This window comes from Delphinapterus leucas, chromosome 14 (assembly GCF_059928025.1).
Source record: "Delphinapterus leucas isolate spDelLeu-1000000601 "Yukka" chromosome 14, BTC_Dleu_Yukka2, whole genome shotgun sequence".
In the NCBI taxonomy this organism is placed as follows: Eukaryota; Metazoa; Chordata; class Mammalia; order Artiodactyla; family Monodontidae; genus Delphinapterus; species Delphinapterus leucas.
Window position 1 is genome coordinate 37,755,291 of NC_143142.1, and position 27,511 is coordinate 37,782,801.

The window sequence follows — 27,511 nt, forward strand, 5'->3', positions numbered from 1 at the left end:
CTGCTTAAAGCTCATAGGAAAGGTGGCTGCCACTGAAAGAGAAATGGAGCTGGTAGATAAATGTTAAGCTGAAATGGCAGAGCACAAGCTTGGCAACCAGAGGAAGTAAACAAAAATTCAGAGGTTTCAATAAAGCCTCAAAGCATTAACTATAAATGCTCATCAACAGTAGTAATGAAAATAACTTGGCCTGCAACAAATAAGAAAATGATTTTTATGGAGAAAAAGGATAACAGATGCATAAAAGTGCACACAGGGCTAAAACAGGAAAAAGCTCCTCAACATTAGTTATACCCACAACTGTATGTAGTTATACCTAGAGATATATGTATGTAGGCCACTATAATGTGTATACAAGAACCACACATGATAATACTGGCACTCTAAACCACCAGAGCTTGCTACCAGGCAGACAGAACCCTTAACAAAGTCTTATATGTAACTCCAGGTTGAAAGCAATTCTGGAAATATTTGCACAAAAACAGTCATTTCTTTACAACTTAAACAGACCACCAACTCAGATCCAGAAATGAAACGCAGAGATGGGGATATAAAGAAGGGGAGAAAACTACTTCACAGTCATTTGAAAAAGAATCATAGTTCACATTAAAAATCTAAATACCTTGTTTTAAGTCAGGTTTTGAAACAGTCTATATGTTAAAAATGATTCTCACCGAGAAATATTGCTCAGCTTCAAGCTGATCTTGTAGCTCCCGCATCTGTCCTTCATTTCCTCTGTATTGTCTTTAGACAAAAGAGAAAACAGTAAACAAATGCTCCTATTTATACTAGACTTTACATCATTCTTTGTTTCTTAAAGTTGCTACAATAAAAAAGGTTTACTAAAGTAACCTTTGTTTCAAAAAATCATTCTTCAGGGACTTCCCTGGCAGTCCAGTGGTTAAGACCCTGCACTTCCACTGCTGGGGGCACAGGTTTGATCCCTGATAGGGGAAGTAAGATCCCGCATGCTGCGCAGTGCAGCCAAAAAATTTAAAAAATCATACTTCATTATACAGTATTACTTTACTAGTTATATTTGGTTAGGCCACACTGTCTGCTCCTTATTAAATGATACTATGAAAAGTTGAGGGAACAGTTTTCTACTGAAGGTCACTTATTAATTGTGGAGTAATCCACAATGCAAAAATAAAAATATTTTTTGGTAAATTTTTCTAAAGAAAAGCTTTCTTAGGGATACATTTAAAATGTCTTATGCTGTAAGTAGACTATTAAAAACTTGACCATATTTAATAAATAGTAAGAATAATTTAGTACTATATTTTATGGTCAATTAAGCACAAGGGTGCGGTGGAAATGAATACTCAGGTAAGGAGTAAGAAGGGAGGCAATAACAACAACTGACAAAGGAGGAGTAACACAGATAAAGAGACAAGTACACGTAAACACTGCTCACAGAGAGGAAAGGACTTAAAAGACACACACAATGCAACCCAAAGACAGCTATTCAACAATGAACAATTCCATCTGCAGCTGCTAGGTTTTCATATTAGATAGTAACAGCTTTTTATTTTCAGCATATGGTTGACAGAAAGTACATAATAATTATTAGTTAAATGCTGAGTGAAAGTTATTTCGGGAGAAGAAAACTACAAAACACATTACTTGGTAAAAATAGTGGCTCTAAAAGGGGAAAAGAATTTCACCAATATAAAGTCAACAAAATCAAACCCAGCAATTTTACCTAGGAATTACTGTGTTGTAAACAAAGCTGGCAAATGAAGACATTATAACATAAATTTGGAGGAAATAAAACCTCATGGTCTGGTATAAGGTATCTTTGATATTAAATTTCTGAAGCATGTCCTTATACAAATTCCGAAAGTCATACTGACACCCTGCTTTGTCCCCATTTCAAGTAAGCGGGCACATCACATCTCAGAATAGAAGAAAAAGAACATTTTGCACTTTGAGATGAACCAAAGAAACAAAATAAAACAAACAAACAAATACAGGGCCATCATGTCTAATTCTAGTCTCTAAAATAAAGAAACCTTAAACATTTTCTGTAAGGTACTAAATCCTTAATAATAAGGTTATTCCTCATTTTTGTAATTCTAGTGTGAAGAAACATGATGACTTTCATAGATATGAAAATCATATGAGAAAACTGTGTTTTTCCTACCATAAACAGGCATTGTAAAGTCACTAGTCTTGATAATGTCCTTTTTTTCCCCTTTAAATAACTGTGTTTTTTATTTAGTAAGCCTGTCTTTCCAAAGCCTGAACTCCCTTGCAAACCTTCTTTGCAAATAAATTCTTTTATTTTTTCTAAATGCTTTTTCCTAAATCTTCCTTTCACAAACTCTAAGAACATAACCTATACACACATAAAATATGAAACACATAAGCAAATGCTAAACACAAAAAGGAAATCAAGAATGTTATTTGCGAAACTTACTTTGTAAGCTGAGCTAATTCAAACTCTAATAATCTCTTTGCTTCCAATAAAGTATTTATTTCCTGTTTCATCTGCTTTTCTAAACCTTTTAAATTGTCTGCCTCAAATGCGTGGGTCTTCAATTCATTTTGTAACAACAGTCGCTTATTTGACTCCTGCTCCAGTTGCAGGGATAGATTCTTAACCTATGAATGAGAAAAATAATTGGGATTGTAAATCTCTTTAGTAATTTATTAGACATCATTTGAAAGAATACTAATCAAATCTCAAGTACATTATAATTCCTTATACAAGTAGAAAATATTAGTATTGTAATGAGTCTCCACTGCTCTATGCATTTATTACTGCAGAATTTAGTGTTAAATCAAATTAATTCCCAAATTTCAGATGTGAGATCTTGGAGGGAAAAGAAATCTGGTTTCTTTGTACCCCAACCTGTATGGAAATTTTGGAGAAGGCGAGTATAAAAGTCACTTTTGGGGGGACATTCCTAAATGGTATTTAAATTTACCTGTTCTTTCATAAATGTTTGTACTCTAATCTACAACCCTCCAGAGTTTATAAAACAAATTGAATATATATTTAGTTCAACTCAATAAATATTTATCAAGTACTTATTAGGCGTTAGGACTAATAAACGAAAAATTCTTACAGTGGTTACAGTGCCCTTCATGATCTATTCTGTTTACTTTCCCAGCATTATCACTGGTCATTCTCTGAATCCAATCATACTCCTCAGATCCTCCAGTGTGACAAACTCTCCATCACCACACGGTTCTTGCACAGGCTATTCTCTGTCTTTCCCTCTTCATTTATTCTTTCTTCAGCTCTTAAATGCCAAACCCTTAGTGAGGCCTCCTTTACCTCCTGGATGTGATTAGTCCTAACACTCCTACTTGGTATGTCCTCTTTAAATATGTCATGCTTGTAATTCAATTTTAATATCTGTCTTTCCCTTTGGGTTCTAAGTTCCACAGAAGTCAAGACCATAGCCATCTTATTCCATACCCCAACTCCTGGCACAGGGCTAGGCAGATAACACGTGGTCAAAAGTTACATTTTAAAATTACTGAATATTATCTCCCAAATTTTCAACACATATTCTTCCTGCATGCTGGCTCTATTAGGTATCTCTAATCTCTCTTCTTTCTTGTCCATTCTATATACCACTACCAGATTACTTTTCCTGAAAGAGTGTTTTCATCTATAGCTTTATAGTTTTAAAAACTATCAATACTTTGCCCTCCAGGTTTCCCCCATGACTACTCAGTATGTCTCTCCTTTCCTGGTTTGATCAAGTCGCTTTTTGTCCCTCACTTACCTACCTCCTTAAGCATTCAGTAATTACTCTTTTATCTATACTTAAAATGTTCCCTCTACCAATTCAGGCTTCTGACTTTCAAACTATCACCTTTTCAGGCCTTACTCAACCTTTGAAATATAGGTGACAACCCATTCCTCCTTTGTGAAGGCTTTCCTCATTAATCTAATCTTCTCTTTCTCCCTTCTCTAATTTACATATGTGAACTAATTATTTTTGGTCTTATAATTTCTAAAGTACATATACCGGCTTCTCTGGTGGTGCAGTGGTTAAGAATCCGCCTGCCAATGCAGGGGACACAGGTTCGAGCCCTGGTCCACGAAGATCCCACATGCCGCCGAGCAACGAAGCCCGTGCGCCACAACTACAGAGCCCGTGTGCTGCAACTACTGAAGCCCGCGTGCCTAGAGCCTGTGCTCCGCAACAAGAGAAGCCACTGCAATGAGAAGCAGTCCCCGCTCACCACAACTAGAGAAAGCCCACGTGCAGCAACAAAGACCCAATGCAGCCAAAAATAAATAAATAAAATAAATTTTAAAAATAAATAAAGTACATACACCAATCACTAGGATATAATATCATTTTATCTCTTTATTTACTGCTTTCTATCTATGTAAATCAAGCAAGACTCTACACTTTAATGCTTCTTTTGAAATCGAAAAACAATGCTCCTCTTGGGGATTACTGGATACCTGACAATAAAGAGGTTTTCTTTTTTTCTCTCTCTCTCTCTTAAAAAGCAAATGGTCAGTTTCTTCAGGGGAGGAGCTGTGACACTTTACAGTTGTACTGTCACAGTGCAAAATGGTATAGAACCTATGGTGTGAATGTTCACAATACGAAGATGAAAGTTTTAGGAGTTAGGGATATAGTGGTGACCTTACAGCAGTGAACACAGATACATATAAGTTATTTTATTAAAATCTCCACCATGTTGTTTAAATTATAGATAATGACTTTTTAGTCATAACAATGATATTCTCTTTTATAAGATGAACAAAATTAGTATTATTTTTCTTACTTCATCCTCCATCCTTTCTTTATTTTCAGTCAAATGCTCTAGCTTCTGCTGAGATTGTTTTAGATCAACATCTAGCATGGAGCACTGCTTCTCAATCTGAACAACCCTATTTTCAGCCTTCTCTCGAGCTTCCCTCTCTTCCTTCAGCTTTTTTTCCATCTCTGTGAAAGAAAAAGTTATAAACGTACATTTAAAGAAAACGACATGCTTTTCACTTTCATGGGCTGTGTAAGACACCTAGGTGCCAAAAATCCCTACTGTTTTTATCCTGGGACTCTTTTAGAGCTATTCATTATAGAAGTTCTAACATTATGAATTATTTGTATAGTGGGATCTCTAAAGGAAGAGAGTCATAAAATATAACGAATCTCCCAAATCCATCCCTTGACCAATGATCTGAGAGACTATTCAGTCCCATTTTCAGACCAGAAGGTGAAAGTATAGCTGGAAAAAAGTGGAGTATCTAAGGAGAAGAATGGAGGTAGTTCAGATAAAAGTAGAAAAATAAGATTGTGGTTATTAATCTATACCTAGCATTGTTCCAGAAAAGTTTCCGAAGCTTAAGGCTGTGATGTATAATAATAATTTATGCAACTCAGACAAGATTCCGTGACAGTATAATACCTATTTTAATTATTATCAGAAGATATTAGTCTACAGTGAGGTTCCCTTTTTGAGATACGGTAACTAAGGTTCTGAAGGTTAATTTTCTAGGGTCCTGCAACTCTTAAGTTGCACCATCAGGTTTCAAACTTAATAAGTCTGCTTTCTCACTTTCAGACTGTCCTCTAGGTGACAAAACAGAAACCATCAGAATGGAACTTCCTGAATAATTCCCAGATTTCTGGCTTGGGCCCCTGGATGTTGAATACCATCACCCATAACCATGATAATATCTCCCATTTACTGAAAGCTTTTTATGTACAGGCAGTTTAGATGCATTTTCCCACCTAATTTTTTTTTTTTTTAATACAGAGTGGCTAAGAGGCAAAGTAGATTTGTCTGATTACAAGCCTGGGCTCATAAAAACTAGACAGCCGTTAACCAAGACAGTCAGAATAGGGGTAAGGGCAGGTCTGATAGATAAGGTAACACGTTTTCCCTTGAATAAACTGAATTTAAGGCGCCAGGTAACATTTCCAGGTTACAGCAGGTTAAGAAGTGAGTAGAAGGTGAAGAAAAGGAAGACATCTTTTTATAAGTTTGGCTATAAAGGGATGGAATAAAACAGTGGCAATTAGTTAAGGATCACAGGTTGCTGCAAGGGTTTGTCTTTTTTTTTTTTTTTTAAGATGGGAGAGACTTGTACATGTTTACGACAGGAAGAAATTCAGTGGAGGAAAAAAGCTTGAGAATAAAGAGGAGAAAAAGAAATAATAAGTTGAGATAAGAGGGTAGATCTGAATACAGCTAGAACATATTAGCAAGGACAGGAAGAGGATCACCCTCCTCTAAGATGAGAAGGAAGATAATGAACATGGGTAAAGTAGTAAGACAGGTTGATTAAGTTAGAGAATTAGATTCTGAGGGGTTCACACCTATGATTTCACAATTTCTTTTTGAAATAGGAGAATGTTCACCTAAAATTAAAGTGATAAAGAAATGGCATAGGAAGCTTGAGGAGAGAAATAAAAGTTTAGGAGAAAAACTGATGTGCATATTACCTATTTAATATGAGTGACATATATAAAAATGACAGCTCACCTGAGGCTGGAGACAAGGCATTGGGATAACATCCATCTGAAGAACTATTTGAAGCAATGAAAAGTGGCCGGCTAGTCTGATCTAGATCTGTTGTGCTTAGAGGCATAACACAGTGGAAATACAAAGGAATGAGAGTTGAGGGTTCAGAGCAAGAAAGCAGATGAATTAACAGACAATGAGTTCCAGAATGGATCTCGAAGAAAACAAAGGAAAGGGCTGAAAAACTGGGAGAAATAAGAATCCACTGACTTTTACAGGGAGTAGAGGGTAGTATAGGGAGTAGAGAATGGTAGAGTAAGAGAACTAGCAGGTGAAATTGTCATTTTAAAAAATGGAAGGTATCAAAAAAGGAAGGCACACTTTTCCCAGATCATCATTTATAATTTCTAAGAGTTTAAACTACTACACAATAAAATTTGATAAAAATCAAAATATTTTTGTTGGCATTATTTAAAAACTAATCATGTAGAAAATATTAAAACTGACACTTACCACACATTGCAACAGACTTGGCCTCTTCAATAGATTGATGTTTGTCAGTTAAACGAGCTTTGGTTACTTTATGTTCATTTACCTCTTGTTCTAACCTTTGCTGTAATGATTTAAGCTTGTAGTTTAAATCTATTTCTAAGTTATTCTTTTCCTGTAAAATGAGAATGAGAGTCATATACTATGCTGTGCAAGAGGCACATCATTAAATCTTATATTAATTAATATCCCATAAGAGATAATACATGAATCACATTGGCTTGAAATGTTACACCATATATACTTAAATATTTTTATTCAAGACACAGCTTTATTTTTATACTTCTTGTATATTTCACACCATCTATAATGTCTTACTTTAAAAATCACAATAAGCACATATAATTAAAAGCAAAATATCACCTTTTTTCTACCCCTCACCCCTCCCCATGTGAATCATTAGCCATGGCTGATGGCAGGGCAGAGTTCTGTTATGTTCAAGGGGGTTCACTGAGAGGATCAGAAATGAATAGGACAATTCTTCAGTTCATTTAAAAATTTGTGCTACCATTAAAAAAAACTGATCTCTATTTACAATTGCATCTACACCTAGATTTACCTTGCTCTGACAAAAGAATGTCAACATGTATTCCATTCCTGTTTGGGTACTTCTACTCTTCTTCTTTCATCCTATTTCCAAACTTATATCAGACTCAGACATCAAAAAGCTATTCTGAATGACACAAAACATGTCCAAAGGACAAGATAAGTGGTGAATTTTCTGATCATTTATCTGATGATCTAGTAAACCTACAACATTTCAGGGAGGTAAGCTAAATCTGCATATTACCTATTTAATCCTTTTCTTAGCAAGGTAAGGACAGAGGATAACCAATGGCATTTTTTGACTGTTATGAAAATTCTACATGCAAAGACCAATTACATTATGTATGCTCTTTACTATTTTGCTAACTCTTACTAACGAAATGGAAAAGGCACACATGGTCTACTACATACTAATCCTTTGTTTTCCTTCTTCATAATTAGTAAGGTTCAGCATCTTCATCTTACCCATGTACAAAAAATGGGGGAAAAATTCTATATGAAGAGGTATCTCCAAACCAAAGCAATTTGTGATGATCAGATAATATCAGTTATCTGATACCCTTCAAGGGTAGAAACAAACAAATAAAAATAACACCCTAGGGCTTCCCTGGTGGTGCAGTGGTTGAGAGTCCACCTGCCGACGCAGGGGACACGGGTTTGTGCCCGGTCCGGGAGGATCCCACATGCCGCGGAGCGGCTAGGCCCGTGAGCCATGGCCGCTGAGCCTGCGCGTCCGGAGCCGGTGCTCCGCAACGGGAGAGGTCACAACAGTGAGAGGCCCGCGTACCGCCAAAACACCCCCAAAAAACAAACAAAACAAAACAAAACAAAAAATAACACCCTAAAAAGCCCAAATTAAGACCCACATACACCTTCACACAGCAACCAACAATAAAAACTTCTAGAAATGTAAACAGATAAAGATTAGGAATGAATGATCTTTTATAAAACCATCTTATAATGTCTGATAATCAGTAAATACTATCTCATAATTGGTATATGTTAAATCATTTACCTTTTCTGAATGATTAAGCATGTCTTGAGCCTCTTTTCTTTCTCCTTCCACTCTTTCAAGGTTATGTTTGAGATGCTTCACCTCCTCTTGTAAAGATGTAATTCGAGCTATCAAGTAAGAAAAAAGTTCAAGTCACATAGTCATTGAAAGAGAAATCTTTTTTTCCCCAGCATTATCATTAAGATAAAAAAAGTTTAAAATCTCCTGATCAGACAGAAATTTATTAAGTGTTTTCTTAGCAGTATATACAATAACTACAATACATAGTGATAAAAATGTTAATTCTAGTTGGAGATCATCTAGTATATATTCATTTTACACATGGTCAAAGAGATAAGCCTGAGCTTCGTCCAGAAATCAGATCTGAGTCCTAATCGAGTGCTCTTTTCCCCATGTTAATTAAGGCAAGTATTTAAGTGCTTTTTTATGTATCAGACATTCTGAAAAGTGTTTAATTACTCTTAAACTTAATGAAGAAAAACTCCATTACTAAAGAAACTAAGTTTTAAGGAATTCAAGTCCTCTAACAAAGCTTAGTGTTAACCTACCTGATGCTCATGTCATGCAATGGTAGCAACTCACATATTTAGAAACTCTACTCATTAAGATATGCTTTACGTTTTATGTTTTTAATGCATAAGTACTTAATAAACACAATTTAATACATGTAGAACCTAACATATATGAATATAATTATATTGTCTAGTTCAAAAGTAAAAACCTATTTTCTTATTTTGTGATTCAATGTGGCCTAAGATTTGACGGGGAAATGGATAAAGCACCCTAAAAGACCCGGAAAAAATTTGTACTTCTTAAAGTTTAGTGTTTAACTTGCAGTACTTGCCAAAGTCTTCAAGGCACTCAACCTGCCTCCTATATTTTACTGTTTCTGAAGTAGTTCTTTTTTTTTTTTTTTTTTCTGGTACACGGGCCTCTCACTGTTGGGGCCTCTCCCGTTGTGGAGCACAGGCTCCGGACGCGCAGGCTCAGCGGCCATGGCTCACGGGCCCAGCCGCTCCGTGGCATGTGGGATCTTCCCGGACTGGGGCACGAACCCGTGTCCCCTGCATCGGCAGGCGGACTCTCAACCACTGCGCCACCAGGGAAGCCCCTGAAGTAGTTCTTTAATGAACAAATGAATATTAAATCTTTGGCACGTGATAAGGTTTGTCTGGTAGGCTAGTTCTAGGATCTAGAGAGCAATGAAGCAATTTTATTTACACCCACAGGCAATGTGGCATTCTGTTCACATAGGAATATTTTCATATAGGAGAAAGAAACACCTGCTAGTTTCTTTCAAATGGTTGAGCAAAAATACAGAGAATGTGTGTGTTTGTATGGAGAGAGATAAAGCAAACATGGCAAGATGTTTAAAGTTAAAGTGCTATTTAAAAAATGCTTCTTCCTGTATTTATAATAAATAATAGGTTTTAAAAATCTGTAGAAAGATAGTATACTCAGGTTAAACTGAATTTCTGTGTAGAAGTTGTTCATATAAACCAACTCTCAAGAAGACAAAGTAATGAAAATATATGGGTTGAATTCATTAGAGTCCTAGTAACTTTATAAAAGGTATGTTAAATATATTTTATTTTCCTCATTTATTGTATTTTTAAAAAAATGCTAGGAAGAAACTATAACTTGTCTGTACAATACATGAAAGCAAAAAAGCTTCACATTAAAAAATATATATATATATATATACAGTAGAAGGAATAAGAACCAAAATATCAGGGATCATAACCTAAGCAGATCAAAACAATAAAGCTTCTAGAGGAAAATAGGGAATAATATCCTCATGATTTAATCAAAGAATTCAATAGGCCACACTAAATAGCACTGACCACAAAAGAAAAAAAAATAGGACTACATTAAAAATAAGAAAAGTAAGACCTCCTGTTCATTGGCAGACAGGATTTAAGAGTGAAAAGGAAAACCACAGAGTGGAAGAAGATAATTATGGTACATAAATTTGATAAGGGACTAATATCTAGGACTTCCACAAACCAACAAGAAAAAAGCAAACAATCCAATAAGAAAAGTGGGGGGGGGCAAAAGACTTGAAGAGCATATCACAAATTGCCAATAAACATGTGAAAAGTTGCTCAATCTCGGACACCAGGGAAATGGAAACTAACCCCTAAGGAAATACCATCAGGCTCCACCTGAATGGCTAAAACAGTAAGACTGACAAAACTCAGTGGGGATGAGTACTATCCTTGAGGAGGCAGTGAAACAACCAGAACTCTCATACATTGCTGGTGAATGTAAACTGGTGCACCTACTTTGAAATACTTGGATGTATTTACTAAAGCTAAATATACTCTATGGTTCTACCACTTCTAGGTATATACCAAAAGGAAGCATATGTATGATTACCAAAGAATATGTACAAGAAAGTTCATATCAGCATTATTCACAATAATCCCCGAATGGAAACAATCAGAATATCTGATTTAAAAGCCATTACCACAAAATAGCTGATAAATTGCAGTGGTCATACAAAATACATGGAGTACTATACAGCAAGAAGAACAAACTACTGCCATATACAACAATACGGATGAACCTCACAAACAATGTTGAATGAAATAAACCAGAAACAAAGGAGTGTTTTCTGCATGATTCCATATATAAAAGTTCAAAAACAAGCAAAACTAACTTATGTGTTAGAAGTCAGAGCAGTGATTACTTCGGGGAAAAAGGGTTAGTGACTAAGCAGAAGTACAAGGGAACTTCTGGGCTGCTGGTAATATTCAGTTTCTATATGGGTGTGTTCATGCTGTGAAAATTTTTCCAGATACATATTTTTTATTTATTTTAATATGTACAGATATGTTAAGTCTCAAAAACAGAAACAAAAAAAAACTCACTGTGAAAAATCTAAATATGTTAAAATCCCCAAATATGAAATCTACTATCTAAATTTGAGGCCCATCAACTATATATAAAAATTAAAAACAAAGGAATGGGGACTTCCCTTGTGGTGCAGTGGTTAAGAATCTGCCTGCCAATGCAGGGGACACAGGTTCAATCCCTGCTCCGGGAAGATCCCACATGCTTCTGAGCAACTAAGCCCATGCACCACAACTACTGAACATGCGCTCTACAGCCTGCGAGCCACAACTACTGAGCCCATGCGCCACAACTACTGAAGCCCGTGTGCCTAGAGCCTGTGCTTTGCAACAAAAGAAGCCACCACAATGAGAAGCCCGCGTGCCTCAAGGAAGAGTAGCCCCCGCTCGCTGCAACTAGAGAAAGCCCACACGCAGCAATGAAGACCCAACGCAGCCAAAAATATAAATTTTTAAAAAATTATATATATAAATAAACAAACAAATAAATAAATAAACGGGCAAGATACAACAGGAAAGTGCAAATTAAGGGAAAAACCCCTCAAGGTCAGATATATTTAATATCATCCATAATACAATTTTAATCCAGTAAGAAGATACAGAAGTTATAAAACCTTAACACACCAAACAATGCTGCATTAAAAATATACAAAAGCTGGGTATTATGAAATATCCACAGCTAACACCATACTTAATAAACAATACAAAAGGAAAACTAAGATAATTCCATTTATAACAGCATCAAAAAGAACAAAATACCTAGGAATAATTTAACCAAGGAGGTGTAAGACTTGTACACTGAAACTAATAAATAAATAAATAAATAAATGCTGAAATGAAATTTTTAAATACCAAAATAAATGGAAATATATCCTGTGTTCATGGATTAGAAGTCTTAATATGTTAGGATGGCAATACTACCCAAAGCAATCTATAGATTCAATGCAATCCCTATAAAAACTCCAAAGATATTTTATGCAGATATGGAAAAGCAGATCCTCACATTCATATGGAATTACTTGCAGACTGGAATATCTAAAACAGCATTGAAAAAGAACAACAAAGCTGAAAAACTCAAACTTCCAATTTCAAAACTTGCTGTAAAGCTACAGTGACCAAAACAGTGTGGTACTGGTCTAAGAACAGACATATAGACCAACTGAATAGAATTGAGAATCTAGAAACAAAACTGTATACCTATAGCCAATTGATTTTCAACAATGATGCCAAGACCATTCAGTGGGGGAAAAAGTAGTCTCTTCAACAAATGGTACTGGGACAACCAGATATCCACACGTAAAAGAATGAAATTGGACCCCTACACATCATACCATATACAAAAATTAACTCAAGTTAGTCAGAGACCTAAATATAAATGCTAAAACCATACAATTTTTAGAAGAAGACATAGGGGTAAACCTTCATGATGCTCAATTTGGCAATGTATTATGATATGACACCAAAAGCATAAGCAATATATATTAAACTGGACTTCGTCGGGCTTCCCTGGTGGCACAGTGGTTGAGAGTCCGCCTGCTGATGCAGGGGACACGGGTTCGTGCCCCGGTTCGGGAAGATCCCACATGCCGCAGAGCGGCTAGGCCCGTGAGCCATGGCCGCTGAGCCTGCGCGTCCGGAGCCTGTGCTCTGCAACAGGAGAGGCCACAACAGTGAGAGGCCCGCGTACAGCAAAAAAAAAATATATATATATATATATGCTAAGTGAAAGAAGCCTGATACAAAAGGTCACATACTGTATGATGTCATTTATATGAAATATCCAGAACAAGTAAATTCAGAAATATAAAACAGATTGGTGGTTGCTAGGGGCTAGGTAGAGAGGCATATAGGGAAGGAAAGCTTAATGGGTACAAGGTTTTCTTCTGGGTTAATGAAAATGTTTTGGAACTAGATAGACAAGGTGGTTGTACAACACTGTGAATGTACTGAATGCCACTGAATTGTACACTTTTAAATGGTTAACTTTATGTTATATGAATTTCACCTCAATAAAACAATATAAAAAAAGCTGTTAGAAATACAAGGGGGCTATGAGAAAAAAGACTACAGTCATAGTGTTAACTTTTAAAATATGTTTCAAAATTTGGCAAATCAAAGACACAAAGAATAAATGGAGTCTTAGAAAAGTGGTTAGATTAGAAAATGGATCTATTGTTTTTCTTCCAAAAGTCAAATCCAAAAACATACCAAGTAAAAAACTTACACAATTTCCAAATGCCCATGTAACAGTTAAAAACAAAAGTGCATTACACTATGATATACTATTCCCTCAGCCTATTTCCCTATAGACATGAAGCTAAGAATGTTTTTGTCATTTTTAAAGGCTTATAAAAAGCAAAACAGAAGACTATGTAACAGAGATCGTATGTGGCCCACAAAACCTAAAGTATATACTATCCAATTATATTTGGGAAGTCATTTCCCATACACACGAAGAAGCTTCTGCTCAATAGTGTACATGGAGAGCATTCAACTAGGCAACAATTGTTACTGTGCCACAAGGCTAGCCTCCCAAACTATAAGAAATTTATACCTGAGGGATCTGAAATGTCTTAAGAACCATAAAAAATCAACGTAAAAATTTTATGTTTACGTGTGTGCATGTTTTACCACAATGCACCTTGTATGTTGAGGCTCATATAAGTTTTGTGCTTTTTAATGTGTGTGAACTTTGATTCACATTTAAATTAAAAAATAAACCTTAAAGAAAGCATTGAAAAAGGATAAACATCAACAATAGGTCATGCTATGAATCTTCCTTAACTTCACCAATATCTAAACAACAGAGTCAGTTAAAACCATTGTTGATGAACACATAATGATGGTCTCGTCCTTGAAAGCAAGCACTTCAAGCTCAGCGTTATCTGGAAAATCACAGACTTAAAGAATTTTAGAATTGAAAGAATTTACAGGGGTCACCTAATCTTCCTGGTTTATAAATAAAGCAGAAGAAGTGACCTGCACACAGCTAATAAGCTGTAATATGAAGAGGCCTAGAGAAGCAATTTAAGGAAGTGGAGTATGAGTTTTCTAATATATATAATGAGGATACTTTCTTGGTTATATTCAGATCTATTTTAAGCCTAGTCCCTGAGAAATAAGATTGCAGAACACTCCTCAGCTAAGAACCAACAGGAGATCCTAATTTCTGTTTCCAAAGTCCAAAAACTGACCCTGACCTCTCTCCACAGAATTACAGCTAATCATCAAGCCCCATGAGACCCCAAACTATGTTCACATCCTGTGACTTAGGTTAAAATGGACTATCCCACCCCCTAATTTTCCCTGAAAGATCTGGCAACTTCCATGCATATCTGTTTTGATTAGGTAGTATGGATGCTGATGCTGACAGAAACAGAAAAAAATGTGAGAAGTGGAAGCCAGGAATCTTGTTGAAAACAAAATGATTTTATTACCGTGAACAGTTTGTGAGTCTAAAAGGAAACTTTTAGACCACAAAGGCTGCTGATATCTCTAGTCCTAACCTTTCCAAGTACCAAATTCTTTATTTGCAATGGGATTCCCTTTCTGCAGTTTAATTTCTATTTCTACCAACAATGCATGAGGAATTCCCAGGTTTTAATAGTGATAATCTTCTCTGCCTGGTTAGTTCCACTATGAGTAAGACTTTTGTGAATTGGGCACTTTTAAAAATTAAGTTTTCAGGGCTTCCCTGGTGGCGCAGTGGTTGAGAGTCCACCTGCCGATGCAGGGGACACGGGTTCATGCCCCGGTCCGGGAAGATCCCACATGCCGTGGAACGGCTGGGCCCGTGAGCCATGGCCACTGAGCCTGCGCGTCCGGAGCCTGTGCTCTGCAATGGGAGAGGCCACAACAGCGAGAGGCCCGCGTACTGGAAAAAAAAAAAATTAAGTTTTCAGGGACTTCCCTGGTGGCACAGTGGTTAAGAATCCGCCTGCCGATGCAGGGGACACGGGTTCGTGCCCCAGTCCGGGAAGATCCCACATGCCGCGGAGCGTCTGGGCCCGTGAGCCACGGCCGCTGAGCCTGTGCGTCCGGAACCTGTGTTCCGCAACGGGAGAGGCCGCAGCAGTGAGAGGCCCGCGTACCGCAAAAAAAAAAAAAAAAAAATTAACTTTTCAGTAACTGGCTGTAAAATTGGAAATATTCACATTACCTCCATCACAAGGGTGCCTGAGAGAGTGAAGAAATTACAATTTGATACAAATTATCCTGAAACAGAAAGAATGCTAACCATTTCCAGTATTAGCAAGGTCATTTTCTTTCTTTTTTATTGAAGTATAGCTGATGTACAATATTATATAAATTACAGGTGTACTATATAGTAATTCATAATTTTTAAAGGTTATACTCCATTTACAGCTATTATAAAATTTGGCTATATTCCCCAGGTTGTACAATATATCCTTGTAGCTTATTTTATACCTAATAGTTTGTACCTCTTAATTGCCCCTCCCCCCACTGGTAACCAGTAGTTTGTTCTCTACATCTGTTAGCCTGCTTTTCTGTTATATTCACTAGTTTGCTGTACTTTTTAGATTCCACATATAAGTGATATACAGTATTTGTCTTTCTTGGACTTATTTCACTTAGCATAATGCTCTCCAAGTCCATCCATGTTGCTGCATATGGGAAAATTTCATTCTTTTTTTAATAGCTGAGTAGTGTATTCTGTAGTATATATATACCACATCTTCTTTATCCTTTCGTCTGTTGATGGACATTTAGGTTGTTTCCCTATCTTGGCAATTTCCAGAGTGGCTGCACCAATTTACATTCCCACCAACAGTGTATGGGGGCCAAGGTCATTTTCTTTATGAGGACAATATGATCAAAAATATATCACCTTACACACTTAAAAATTAAGATGGTAAATTTTATGTTTTTAGCTACAATTAAAAATAAACTATAAATTAAAAATATATATAAATTTAAAAAATTACCTTCCATTGATAAACAAAATGTGGTATATATGGTATAAATACAATGGAACAGTATACAACCTTGAAGAGGAAAGAAATTCTGATACATGCCACAACATGGATGAATCTTGAAGACATTAAGCTAACTGGAATAAGACAGACACAAAAGGATAAATAATAACTTCTATGAGGTAGTCAAATTCAGAGACATAAAGTAGAATGGTGGTTACCAGGGGCTGGGGAGAGTGGGAAATGGGGTATAGATTTAATGGGTATAGATTTTTTAGTTTGGAATGATAAAAAAAGTTCTGGAGATGGACAGTAGTGATTGTTGCATGACAATGTGAATGTATTTTATGCCACTGAACTGTATACTTAAAAATGGCTAAAACAGTAAATTTTATGTCTATTTTACCAGAGTAAGAAAAAATATTACCTTGTAGGTCTCCAATCATCTCAGAATCATGACCTCTGTCTCTTCGTTCAGCTTCTAATACAGCTTGCAGCTGGTAATAATCCTTGTCCATTTGTGACTTGGAATTCTCCAAAATTCTATTTCTCTCCTGCAATTCTCTATTCAGGGACTCTAGCTGAGTAATTGATTTGCTCATCTCGGTGTGACTCTTCCTTAATCTTACAGCTGTGTCTGATTCTGTCCTAAGTAAGTCATTGGCTTCTTCTAGCTAATTAAAAAAGAGCAAGAAAATAGTTTTTTACCAAAACACAATCAAACTTAAATTTTGATTAAAAAAAAAACCACCTCACTCCAAAAACTTACCTGCTTTTGTAATTGTGCCAGCTTCTCATTAGCAAGGTGTGAATTCTGACTGACTTTCTTTAAGTCTTCCAACTGATCCTTTAATGTAGAAACTAGAAAATGAAGGAATAATATGTAAGTTTTCATAGAGGAAACATATAAATCCCTTTTAAAAAATGAAATTTGGTCTTAGGCCATAAAAGTAAGCTACATTAGGTCCATATTCCAACTTGGAAGTACCTACATTTTAAATTTATCAAAAAGTAGAGCACTGTTTTATAATACAGAATGCAAAAACAGATGTTTCCACTGCTGTAATATTTTAAATTCTTTTATTCCTTTCATAAAGGTTAATCTATTAGTGAAATTATATAAAGCTAATTTTAATATTACCTATTTTTGAATAGTACAAATCTTTGATTAGTTCAATTATTTTTAAAATGGTTCAACTAATGGTAGGGCAGGAATAAAGACGCAGGCATACAGAATGAACTTGAGGACACAGGGTGGGGTGGCGGGGGGGAACTGGGACGAAGGGAGAGAGTAGCATTGACATATATACACTGCCAAATGTAAAATGGATGGCTAGTGGGAAGCAGCCACATAGCACAGGGAGATCAGCTCGATGCTTTGTGACGACCTAGAGGAATGGTATAGGGAGGGTGGGAAGAAGGCTCACGGGGGAGGAGGGATGGGGATATATGTATACATATAGCTGATCCACTTTATTATACAGCAGAAACACAACACTGTAAAGCAATTATACTCCAATAAAGATGTAACTAACTAAATAAATAAAATGCTTCAAAATTCAAAAGGTACCAAATGGTGTATAGTATAGCATGAGTCTTTCTCCCTCCACGTCGTCTCCCAGCCCCTCTGGCTCTCCTCCTCAGCAACAACTATTACTAATTCCTTGCATATCCTTCCTAAGATAGTCTGTGTATCCATACCTTAATATATAAAAACACAAATATATATATATATATATGTTTTCACATGCATGTCTACACACACACACACACACACACACACACACACACACTTAAACATATATAGACAAGCAATCTTGTTTTAAACAATCTGTACTTTTTTTGGTAAAGATACATTTTAGAGATTCTTTTATAACAGTTTATAAAGAGATACTTTATTCTTTTTAAAAAAATATTTTTAAATTCTTTTTTTTTTTTCCTTTTGTGGTACACGGGCCTCTCACTGTTGTGGCCCCCCACCCCCGCCACGGAGCACAGGCTCCGGACACGCAGGCCCAGCGGCCATGGCTCACGGGCCCAGCCACTCCGCGGCATGCGGGATCCTCCTGGACCGGGGCACGAACCCACGTCCCCCGCATCAGCAGGCGGACTCCCAACCACTGCGCCACCAGGGAAGCCCTAAATTCTTTTTTTTTAATTAATTAATTTATTTATTTATTTCTGCGTTGGGTCTTCATTGTTGTGCGAGGGCTTTTCTCTAGTTGGGCTACTCTTCGTTGCGGTGCACGGGCTTCTCATTGCGGTGGCTTCTCTTGTTGCGGAGCACACGCTCTAGGAGCATGGGCTTCAGTAGTTGTGGCACGTGGGCTCAGTAGTTGTGGCTCACGGGCTTAGGTGCTCTGCAGCATGTGGGATCTTCCCAGACCAGGGCTTGAACCCATGTCCCCTGCACTGGCAGGCAGATTCTTAACCACTGCGCCACCAGGGAAGCCCAAGAGATACTTTATTCTTTTATAAAATGCATAGTATTCTACCATATATACTAAAATTTATTATACCACTGATTACATTTACATTGTTTATAATTTTTGCCATTTTAAACAATTCTAAAATGAATAGCTTTGTTTCTATATCAGTATACATGTGCACAAGTATATGTGAAATAAATTTCTAGAAGTGAAATCACTGGATCAAAGGATGTAGAAAGCTATTTTAAATTTGTAACACTAATATCAAAAATTCTAGTCTTGTTGTTCTAAAATGTGGCTACTTGTTAGAAGTTCCTAGAGAGCTTATTAAAAATACCAATGCCCAGTCTACATGTCTAGATCAATTAAATTAGAATTTCTGAAGTTTAGGCATTAGTTTTCTTTGAAGTTTCCCAAGAAATTCCAATATACACACAAGGATAAAAATCAGTACTAGCTAAAACATTACTACTGAATCCAATATGTTATAAATAAATTTTGGGACATGGGTATTTAGCTCATGAGGTGTCTTAGGACTGTGGCTTCAAAAATATATAACAGGCACTAAATTTAAAACAACCTCAAGACGAAGACCTCAAGATAGTGTTAGAAATTCCAGTGTTTTTCAAAGGAAGTAACAATTTACCTTCATTTTCTACATTCCTCCTCTTCTCATTTTCCTGTTCTGCTTTTCTTTGGTACTCATTAATTCTATGCTGTAGCAACATTTTCTCCTTCTCAATCTGAGACACTGTAGATTCTAGGTTTCTTCTTTGATTCCCCTAAATTATGAGAAGAGTTACCACTACAATTAATACTCCTCATTTATTCAAGGGAATACTCTGTTCTTTTTTTAAAAAGTACACAATTACTTAAGATAGATATTTTGGTTTCAAAATCAGATAATACTTCCTAACAACAACAACTTTCTAATAATAGAATTAGCTTGTCTTAGAAGAAAACAGTGAGAATCCCCTTATTTTAACTAGACATACAAAATTTTCAGAGATTTAAAAAAAATCCTTGAGTATAAAAAACCCTATGAATCTTGTCAGACTGAAGGTTGAACACATTGTATTCAAACACATTAAGATGAACACATTGTATATTACCAATATTTTGGTTTATTTACAATCCTAAAGTTTAAAACATGAAATATAAAAGGAATCAGATAACTACATATTTGATAATTAAATGGTGCAAAACTCAAATGATACCAAAGGTTACAGTGTTTATAATAAGTTCACCAGTCCCTGTATGAGGTCCCCCTTAATCCCCTCCCAATCTCTGTAACAACTTACCTTTCCTAAGATGTTCTATGTATGTACCTACTAATGCATATTAAAGAGTAATGAAAGAAACATTTATTTTAGAAAATGAAACTAAGGGGAGGGGAGAGTTAAAGAAAAAAAATACTCCAAATTCCACAACTTAAAAAATTTATCTTCTGTTTCTGGGTTACCACTATCAGCATATTCTGCTTTTGATGCTTCATTTTTATCTTTAAGACTCCACACCGGACAAACCTCCTTTACAGTACGTGCTTTTCTGGGCTTTTCCATTTTTAAGTGAAATCCATCTTTTAAGTAAGATGCTGTCAGAGAAATTTAGTAAAATTTGACAGAGATCATCCAAAATCTTTCCAATTGTAAGATTTTATCATTCTTTTATTTTTTCATTTTTAAATTTTGAAATTTAAAATTCTACATTTCAGAAGTTTCAAAGACAGTACATGTACCCTACCAGTCAGTTTCCCCTAACAGTTACATTATTAACAATGGTACAATAACAAAATCAGGAAACTGATATTGATATAAAGCATGCATGTGTAGTTCAATGTCATTTTATCTCATGTGTAGATGCATGTAACCACCACCACAATCAAGACACAGAACTGTTCCATCAGCACAATGATCTCCTTCCAGCCACTACTTATAGCCACATGCATCCCTCACTTCTCCCACCACCTATAACCCTGGCAACCAACAGGAGGTCCTCCATCTGTATAATTTTGCCATTTTGAAAATGTTATATTAATGGAATCATACAGTGTGGACCTTTTGAGATTAGCTTTTTACATTCAACAAAATATCCTTGAGATCCATCCAAGTTGCTGTGTGTAACAACAGTTCATTTTTCCAGTCTACAGATCTTCATCCTCTTATCAGGGTCTTTCACAGAGCAAGTTTTGATGAAGTCCAATTTATTGAATTTTTTTCCTTATATGGATCAGTTGTGGTGTAATGCGTTAACTCTTCACCGAGTTGCAGGTCCCAAGGACTTTCCCCTATTTTTTCCCTAGAAGTTTTATATTTTTTATGTCCCTGTTTAAATCTATGGTCTGTTTTAAGTTAATGTTTGCATAAGATGTGAGACTGAGGTTGAGGTCCATATGTTGGCCTATGAATACCTAATTGCTCCAGCACCACTTGCTAAAAAGACTATCCTTCCTCCACTGAATTGCTTTTGCACCTTGGTCAAAAATCAGCTGGCTAGGATTGAGGGATACTGATCCATAGTTTTCTTTGTAGTACTGTCTTTGCTAGACTTTGGTATCTTGGTAATTCTAGCCTCATAAAATTCACTGGGGAATGTTCCCTTCTTTTATATTTTCTAGAAGAGAGAGTGTAGAATTGGTGTTAATTCTTCTTAAAACACTTGATAGGGACTTCCCTGGCGGTCCAGTGGTTAAGACTTCCCCTTCCAATGCAGGGGGTGCGGAGTTCGATCCCTGGTCAGGGAGCTAAGATCCCACATGCCTTGGGGCCAAAAAACAAAAACATAAAACAGAAGCAATATTGTAACAAATTCAATAAAGACTTTAAAAATGGTCCACATCGAAAAAAAAAATCTTAAAAAAACACTGGGTAGAATTCTCTAGTAAAACCATCTGTCTTGAAGATTAATTTTGGGGGGAGCTTTTAAATTATGAATTCACTTTAATAGTTATATAGGGCTATTCAAATAATGTATTTCACATTGTGTGAGTTGTAGCAGTTTGTGTTTTTGGAGGAATTAGTCCATTTCACCTAAATATTACACTTACTCGTTTGGAACTGTTTATAGTATTTCCTTAAGAATTTTTTTTTTTATATATCTGTAGAGTCTGTAGGAATATGCTCTATTTTATTCCTGATACTGATCATTTGTGTCCTTTCTTTCCTTTGACAATCTTGCTAGAGGACTGTCAATTTTGTTGATCTTTCCAAGCAGCTGGGTTTTTATTATCACTGATTTTCTCTATTATTTTTCTGTTTTCAATTCCACTGACTTCTGCTCTTTATTTTTCCTTCCTTCTCCTTGCTTTGGGTTTATTTTGCTCTTCTTTTTCTAGGTTCCTGAGGTAGGAGCTTAGATAACTGATTTGAGACTTCTCGTCTTTTCTAATGTAAACATTTAGTGTATACATTTCCCTTAGAGCACTATGTTAGCTGCATCCCACAAATTTTGATGTATTATTTTCATTTTCATTGTTCAAATATTTTTATTTATTTTTGCGGTACACGGGCCTCTCACTGTTGTGGCCTCTCCCGTTGCGGAGCACAGGCTCCGGACGCACAGGCACAGTGGCCATGGCTCACGGGCCTAGCCGCTCCGCGGCATGTGGGATCTTCCCAGACCAGGACACGAACCCGTGTCCCCTGCATCGGCAGGCGGACTCTTAACCACTGCGCCACGAGGGAAGCCCTCAAATATTTTTAAAAGATGAAGATCCATAACTTTGAAAAATAACTTTATGAGATATAATTAACATTCCAATGTATTTTTTCATTCCCCTTGAGACTCTTTGACCTATGGATTATTTAGAACTGTGTTGTTTAGTTTCCACGTGTTTGTAGATTTGCCTGATACTTTTCTGTTATTCATTCTGGTTTGGTCACATTTTGGTCAGAGAACACACTCTGTATGATTTTAATTCTTTGAAATCTGGAGAAGTTTGCTTAGGATGTGGTCTACCTTGGTGTGTGTTTCTTGAGTGCTTGAAAAACATATGTCCTTTGCTGTTGCTGGGTAGAGGGGTCTACAAATGTTGAATAGATCCTATTGGCTGATGGCGTGGCTGAGTTCTCCTATATGTTTGCTGATCCTCTGTCTAGAGAGTGGCATTTAAAAAGTCTCCAACAGTAATCGCAGATTTGTCTACTTCTCCTTTCAGTTTTATCAGCTTTTGCTTCACATATTTTGTAGCTCTTCTGTTTGATGAATACAAATTTAGGAATGTTATGTCTTCTCAGAGGATTGACATTTTTGTCATTCTGCAATGTCCCTCTGCCCCTGGTAATTTTCTTTGTCCTAAAGTCTACTTTACCTGATATCAATATTGCCATTGCTGCCTTCTTTTTGCTAATGCTTACATGATGTATTTTTCCATCTTCTTACTTTTAACTTGGCTATATTGTTACATTTGAAGAGAGTTTCTGCTGGACAGCATACAGGTAGGTAATTTTAAAAAAGCTACTCTGACAATCTATCTTAATTGATGTTGCATTTAATTTACATTTAATATAATTACTGATATGTTAGAGTTAAGCCTCCCATTTTGTTTTGTCCCATGTTTTCCTTCTTGTCTTTCTGTAGGTTACTTGAACATTTTTTGGAATTCTATTTGATTTACTAGTGTTTTTAAGTGTATCTCTTTGTATAATTTTTATCAGTAGCTGCTCTAGGTATTACATTATATTACTAGTGTTGGCATATTACCAGTTTGATTAAAGTGTAAAACCTTACCTCCCTTTATACCCATTGATAATTGTCTTAAAAATTTCTTCTATATACATGGAGAACCACATTAGACAATGCTGTAATTTCTGCTTCAACTGTCAACTGTAACATAAAAAAACTTAAGAGGAGAAGGAGAGTGTAGTGTGTTTACCCATATTCTAGAAACATGTTGAAATTTTAGTACATAAATTTCAGTTCAGTGGTTCTTAATAGTTGAAATTGTCTGTCTCTTTCTGCTATAGTTCCAGATTCAATTTCTGATCTGTTGCTCCTTTCTCACCTTTCAACTATTAAGAACCACTGAACTGAAATTTATGTACTAAAATTTCAACATGGTTCTAGAATAAAACCACACAAAAGAAACTAAAGTATAATCTAATTTCACTTAAACCTGCAGCTCCAAAGTGAGGCTTTCATCATAATTCTTTGGTCCTGTTCTGTATTGTAACTTATAAAGTTCAAATGTAATTTTCTCAGAAAACAATCTGAAAGGGAAAAAGTCTCAAAAAGGAAAACTTCTGATAAGAAAACAAAAAGTACCTCTTCATCCAATTCTTTCATTATCTTGTCGAGTTTTATGTTTGAAGTTCTGTAAAAGCAAAAGCAATATAGATTATAGATATATTTACTTTTTATAGCTTGGGGTGAAACACCACATTCCTTACTTTTCCATTTAGCTAATATTTCTTAACCTTTCTTGTGTGTACTGTGGATCCCTTTGGCAGTCAGTCTGGTGAAGCCTATGGCATTTTCTCAGAATAATATTTTAAGAGCATAAAATAAAATACATAGGATTAAAAGAAACCAAAATTATACTGAAATACAGTCATAACCTTTTTAAAAAAAGTATGATTCACTAATATATGCATTTTATTAATATATTAAATAAGATCTAGCAGCAGTAATTTTAAAGTAGTAATGAGCATAAACGGTATTTAGAGATAAATAACAACTGCATTCTAAGATAATATTTGTGATTTCTATTGGTAATAAGAAATTCACAGCTACTGCTAATAACTGTGGATTATTCACTGTGTTCATAATTAAAGAAAATGCTGAATTTCAGCTAAAGGTTACAGAAAAGATTCACTTCTGTCACCCAAGTTTAAGGACCTTGAATTCCATCCATGGATGCTTTAGGAGAGGTCTATGGATTCTAGATTAAGGATCCCTGAATTCCCTCATGCAATACTTGCTACTACACAAAGATTAACCATTTAACCTTTAATATAAGAGTAAGTAAATGAAGGGAAAGGTGGCATATATAAAGCAGTAAATGCACCACCTGGCAACTTGGGCAAAAATCTGAGATAAACTGAAAGTGTATTATTATCTCCATCACAATTCATTTTTGGGGCTCTAAACCTATTTCTGAGCTTCAAATCTGTACATGCAATGTTTCACATGGATGTCTTACCAAATAGCTCATTCAGCATGTCCAAAGCTAAATGAATTCCCTCTGCCCGGTGACCCCTCCCACAATACCAATCTGCTTCTCTTCTCCTGTCCCAAGTAAAGCACTCCGCCTGGGAATCCTCCTTGACTCATCTTCCTCCCTCATTCTCATTTAGGTCAATAAATGTCAAATGCTGTGTAATTAACCAGGGAGTTCTTTTTTAAAAGCAAATTTGATCTTTTGTTTTACTTTTAAGTTTAATAACTTTTAATGTTTTTTCATCACCCTTAGGATAAATCCCAAATTTCTTAGCTTTTCAAAGACAGAGTGTTTTAAGATCTAGACTCTGTCGACCTTCCCAGTTTCATCTCAGGCCATCCCACCACCACACACACACCCATTTTCGTATGTTTATTGGCCACTTTGGCCACTCTTATTTCCTCCTTAAATTGATCCCTACCACCACCACTACCACTAATTTGTCACTTGCCTTTTAATTTTAATAGAAACTGCTCAACATTTATGTAATAATATCTATCCATTTCCTCTCCTTATTTCTATGTTTTATACCTAGAAATTCCTTCCAAATACTGGGCTCAGTTAATTATTTCCTTAAAGTGCTTTTCTAAAAAAAGCTTATATTAGATGCTTAACTATTTAATCTATAAGGAACTGTAGGTAGTGAGCAATTTACTTGTTTCCTCTCCCCCACTCACAAAATTGCCAATTTTCTCAATTCCATTTTTTTGAATACTTAATCTGTTACCTGTTTTTCATTTATTCAATACTATCTACTAACAATATAATAAAGTGTTATTGTTTGTAATTAATAAGTAACTAAGCATTATGCTAGGTTATTTTAAATTATCTTGATCATTTTATATTTTCATAAATATATATGCTCTTATTAAATTTAGACTCATAGGAAAAAAATTCTGAAAAAATACTGCTATAGCGAATCATAGTGGAAATTAAAAGAGTGTCTGCACCAAAAATTTAGTGAATTTTAATCTTCAAAACAGCTACACTTTAGAATGCATCTTATTTAATGTAAACTAATTTTCCCTTTCTGTCAGCTAATTAAAATGTGAGACAAAATCAATAAACTGGCATTAACTGAATATTCTTCACTGAATGTATATCAATAGCAATCTTTACATCTCTGCCTTACTTCCATCTACTTTCAAGGGTTTATAGAGTACAAGTTTTAAAATCAGCATTTGCTATATAACTTTTAATGTGAAAAACATAAAGTATATTCTCACCTGCACTTCTGCTCCATTTCATCTTTTAATTGCATTTCATTATGCAACTGTTCTTCCAGCTTATAAATTGTTTTTTGCAAATTTTCCTGCTTTAATTAAAAACAACAAAAACTTATTCTAGTAAGAATATTCATAGAGAATTTTAAAATAGCAAGTTTATATTACCATTTTATACCTGTTTACAAGGGAATTACCTGATCCAATCTTACCTTTTTCCTTTCCATCTGAAATTTTTATTATTAATTTTTTTTTTTTTTTGCGGTACGCGGGCCTCTCACTGTTGTGGCCTCTCCCATTGCAGAGCACAGCCTCCGGACGCGCAGGCTCAGCGGCCATGGCTCACGGGCCCAGCCGCTCCGCGGCATGTGGGATCTTCCCGGACGGGGGCACGAACCCATGTCCCCTGCATCGGCAGGCGGACTCTCAACCACTGCGCCACCAGGGAAGCCCTTTATTATTAATTTAACAAGCATTTTTTTCCCAACACCTACTAATATGTCAGGTGCTGTGGTAGGCATTAGTAACACAAAAATTAAAAAGATTTGGTCCCCGTTCTCATAAAGCTAATAGTTCGATAGTGGGGCACAGGGGAATAGGAGGGTGAAAAGAACCTACAATAACCCAGACATATACACAAAATATTATAATATAATGTGGTAGGTACTAATAAAATTATATATAAGGTGTACTGAAGAAGAGAAGAGGTCACATCTAATTCTGCCTTGAAGATGGAATGTTTGAGATGAGGCCTATAAGAGAGGTATTTACCAAGCAGAGGAAGTGAAAGAAGGAATGCATTTTAGCTAAAATGAATGAGTCCAAAAGTAGAGAGAAAGAAAATATGATTGGAAAATGGGGAGAAATCAACTCTAGGCAGAGCAAAGAACATAACAGGGAGAACAAATCACATAAAATCTGAAAGGGCAAGTGGGACTATGATCCTTGTATGCAGAAAAGGAGTTGGGCACTTTAACCTATGAACACTTTAAAAGGGGAAATGACAGAGTATTGGCATTTTAGAAACATCACTTCAGTAATAAGGTGAATAGGTTAGAGAGCAGAGAAATTCTAGACTAAACAACCAATTAATAGACAGTTCAGGCAAAAAGAGTATACAGGTGTGATATAAGGCAGAAGCTGTAGAAATGAAGAGGAAATGGATAACTGTGTCAGTCAAAAGGCAGAATTTATAACCCAGCAACTGAACAGAAATAAGAACAGAGTAGCATTACAAAAGATGGGTGACACAAAAAGAACTGCTGGTGAGGGGATGGAGAGAGGAGAAGTGTGAGTTAGGCTTTGGCCTAGGTTGAAGTGTCTGAAAGATGTGCAGGAAGAGAAGTCCAATCAGAG

At 35.9% G+C, this 27,511-nt stretch overlaps 1 protein-coding gene across 4 annotated transcripts in view; it reads right to left on the reverse strand.

Annotated features, from left to right (window-relative positions):
• The window catches only part of ROCK1 (Rho associated coiled-coil containing protein kinase 1), a 146,406-nt gene that overhangs the window by 27,931 nt on the left and 90,964 nt on the right, over nucleotides 1-27,511 (reverse strand). For 3 of the 4 annotated variants that reach the window (XM_022586798.2, XM_089894965.1, XM_089894964.1), the window contains 10 exons: nucleotides 26,159-26,247; nucleotides 24,038-24,086; nucleotides 19,422-19,557; nucleotides 17,116-17,207; nucleotides 16,774-17,020; nucleotides 8,558-8,664; nucleotides 6,961-7,111; nucleotides 4,765-4,925; nucleotides 2,423-2,607; nucleotides 675-744 (listed from right to left, as the gene is read on the reverse strand). In XM_022586798.2, coding sequence (XP_022442506.1) covers nucleotides 675-744; nucleotides 2,423-2,607; nucleotides 4,765-4,925; nucleotides 6,961-7,111; nucleotides 8,558-8,664; nucleotides 16,774-17,020; nucleotides 17,116-17,207; nucleotides 19,422-19,557; nucleotides 24,038-24,086; nucleotides 26,159-26,247 — 1,287 coding nt within the window. The remainder of the gene's footprint in view (nucleotides 1-674; nucleotides 745-2,422; nucleotides 2,608-4,764; nucleotides 4,926-6,960; nucleotides 7,112-8,557; nucleotides 8,665-16,773; nucleotides 17,021-17,115; nucleotides 17,208-19,421; nucleotides 19,558-24,037; nucleotides 24,087-26,158; nucleotides 26,248-27,511) is intronic. The other variant, XM_022586800.3, reaches the window with a different exon arrangement.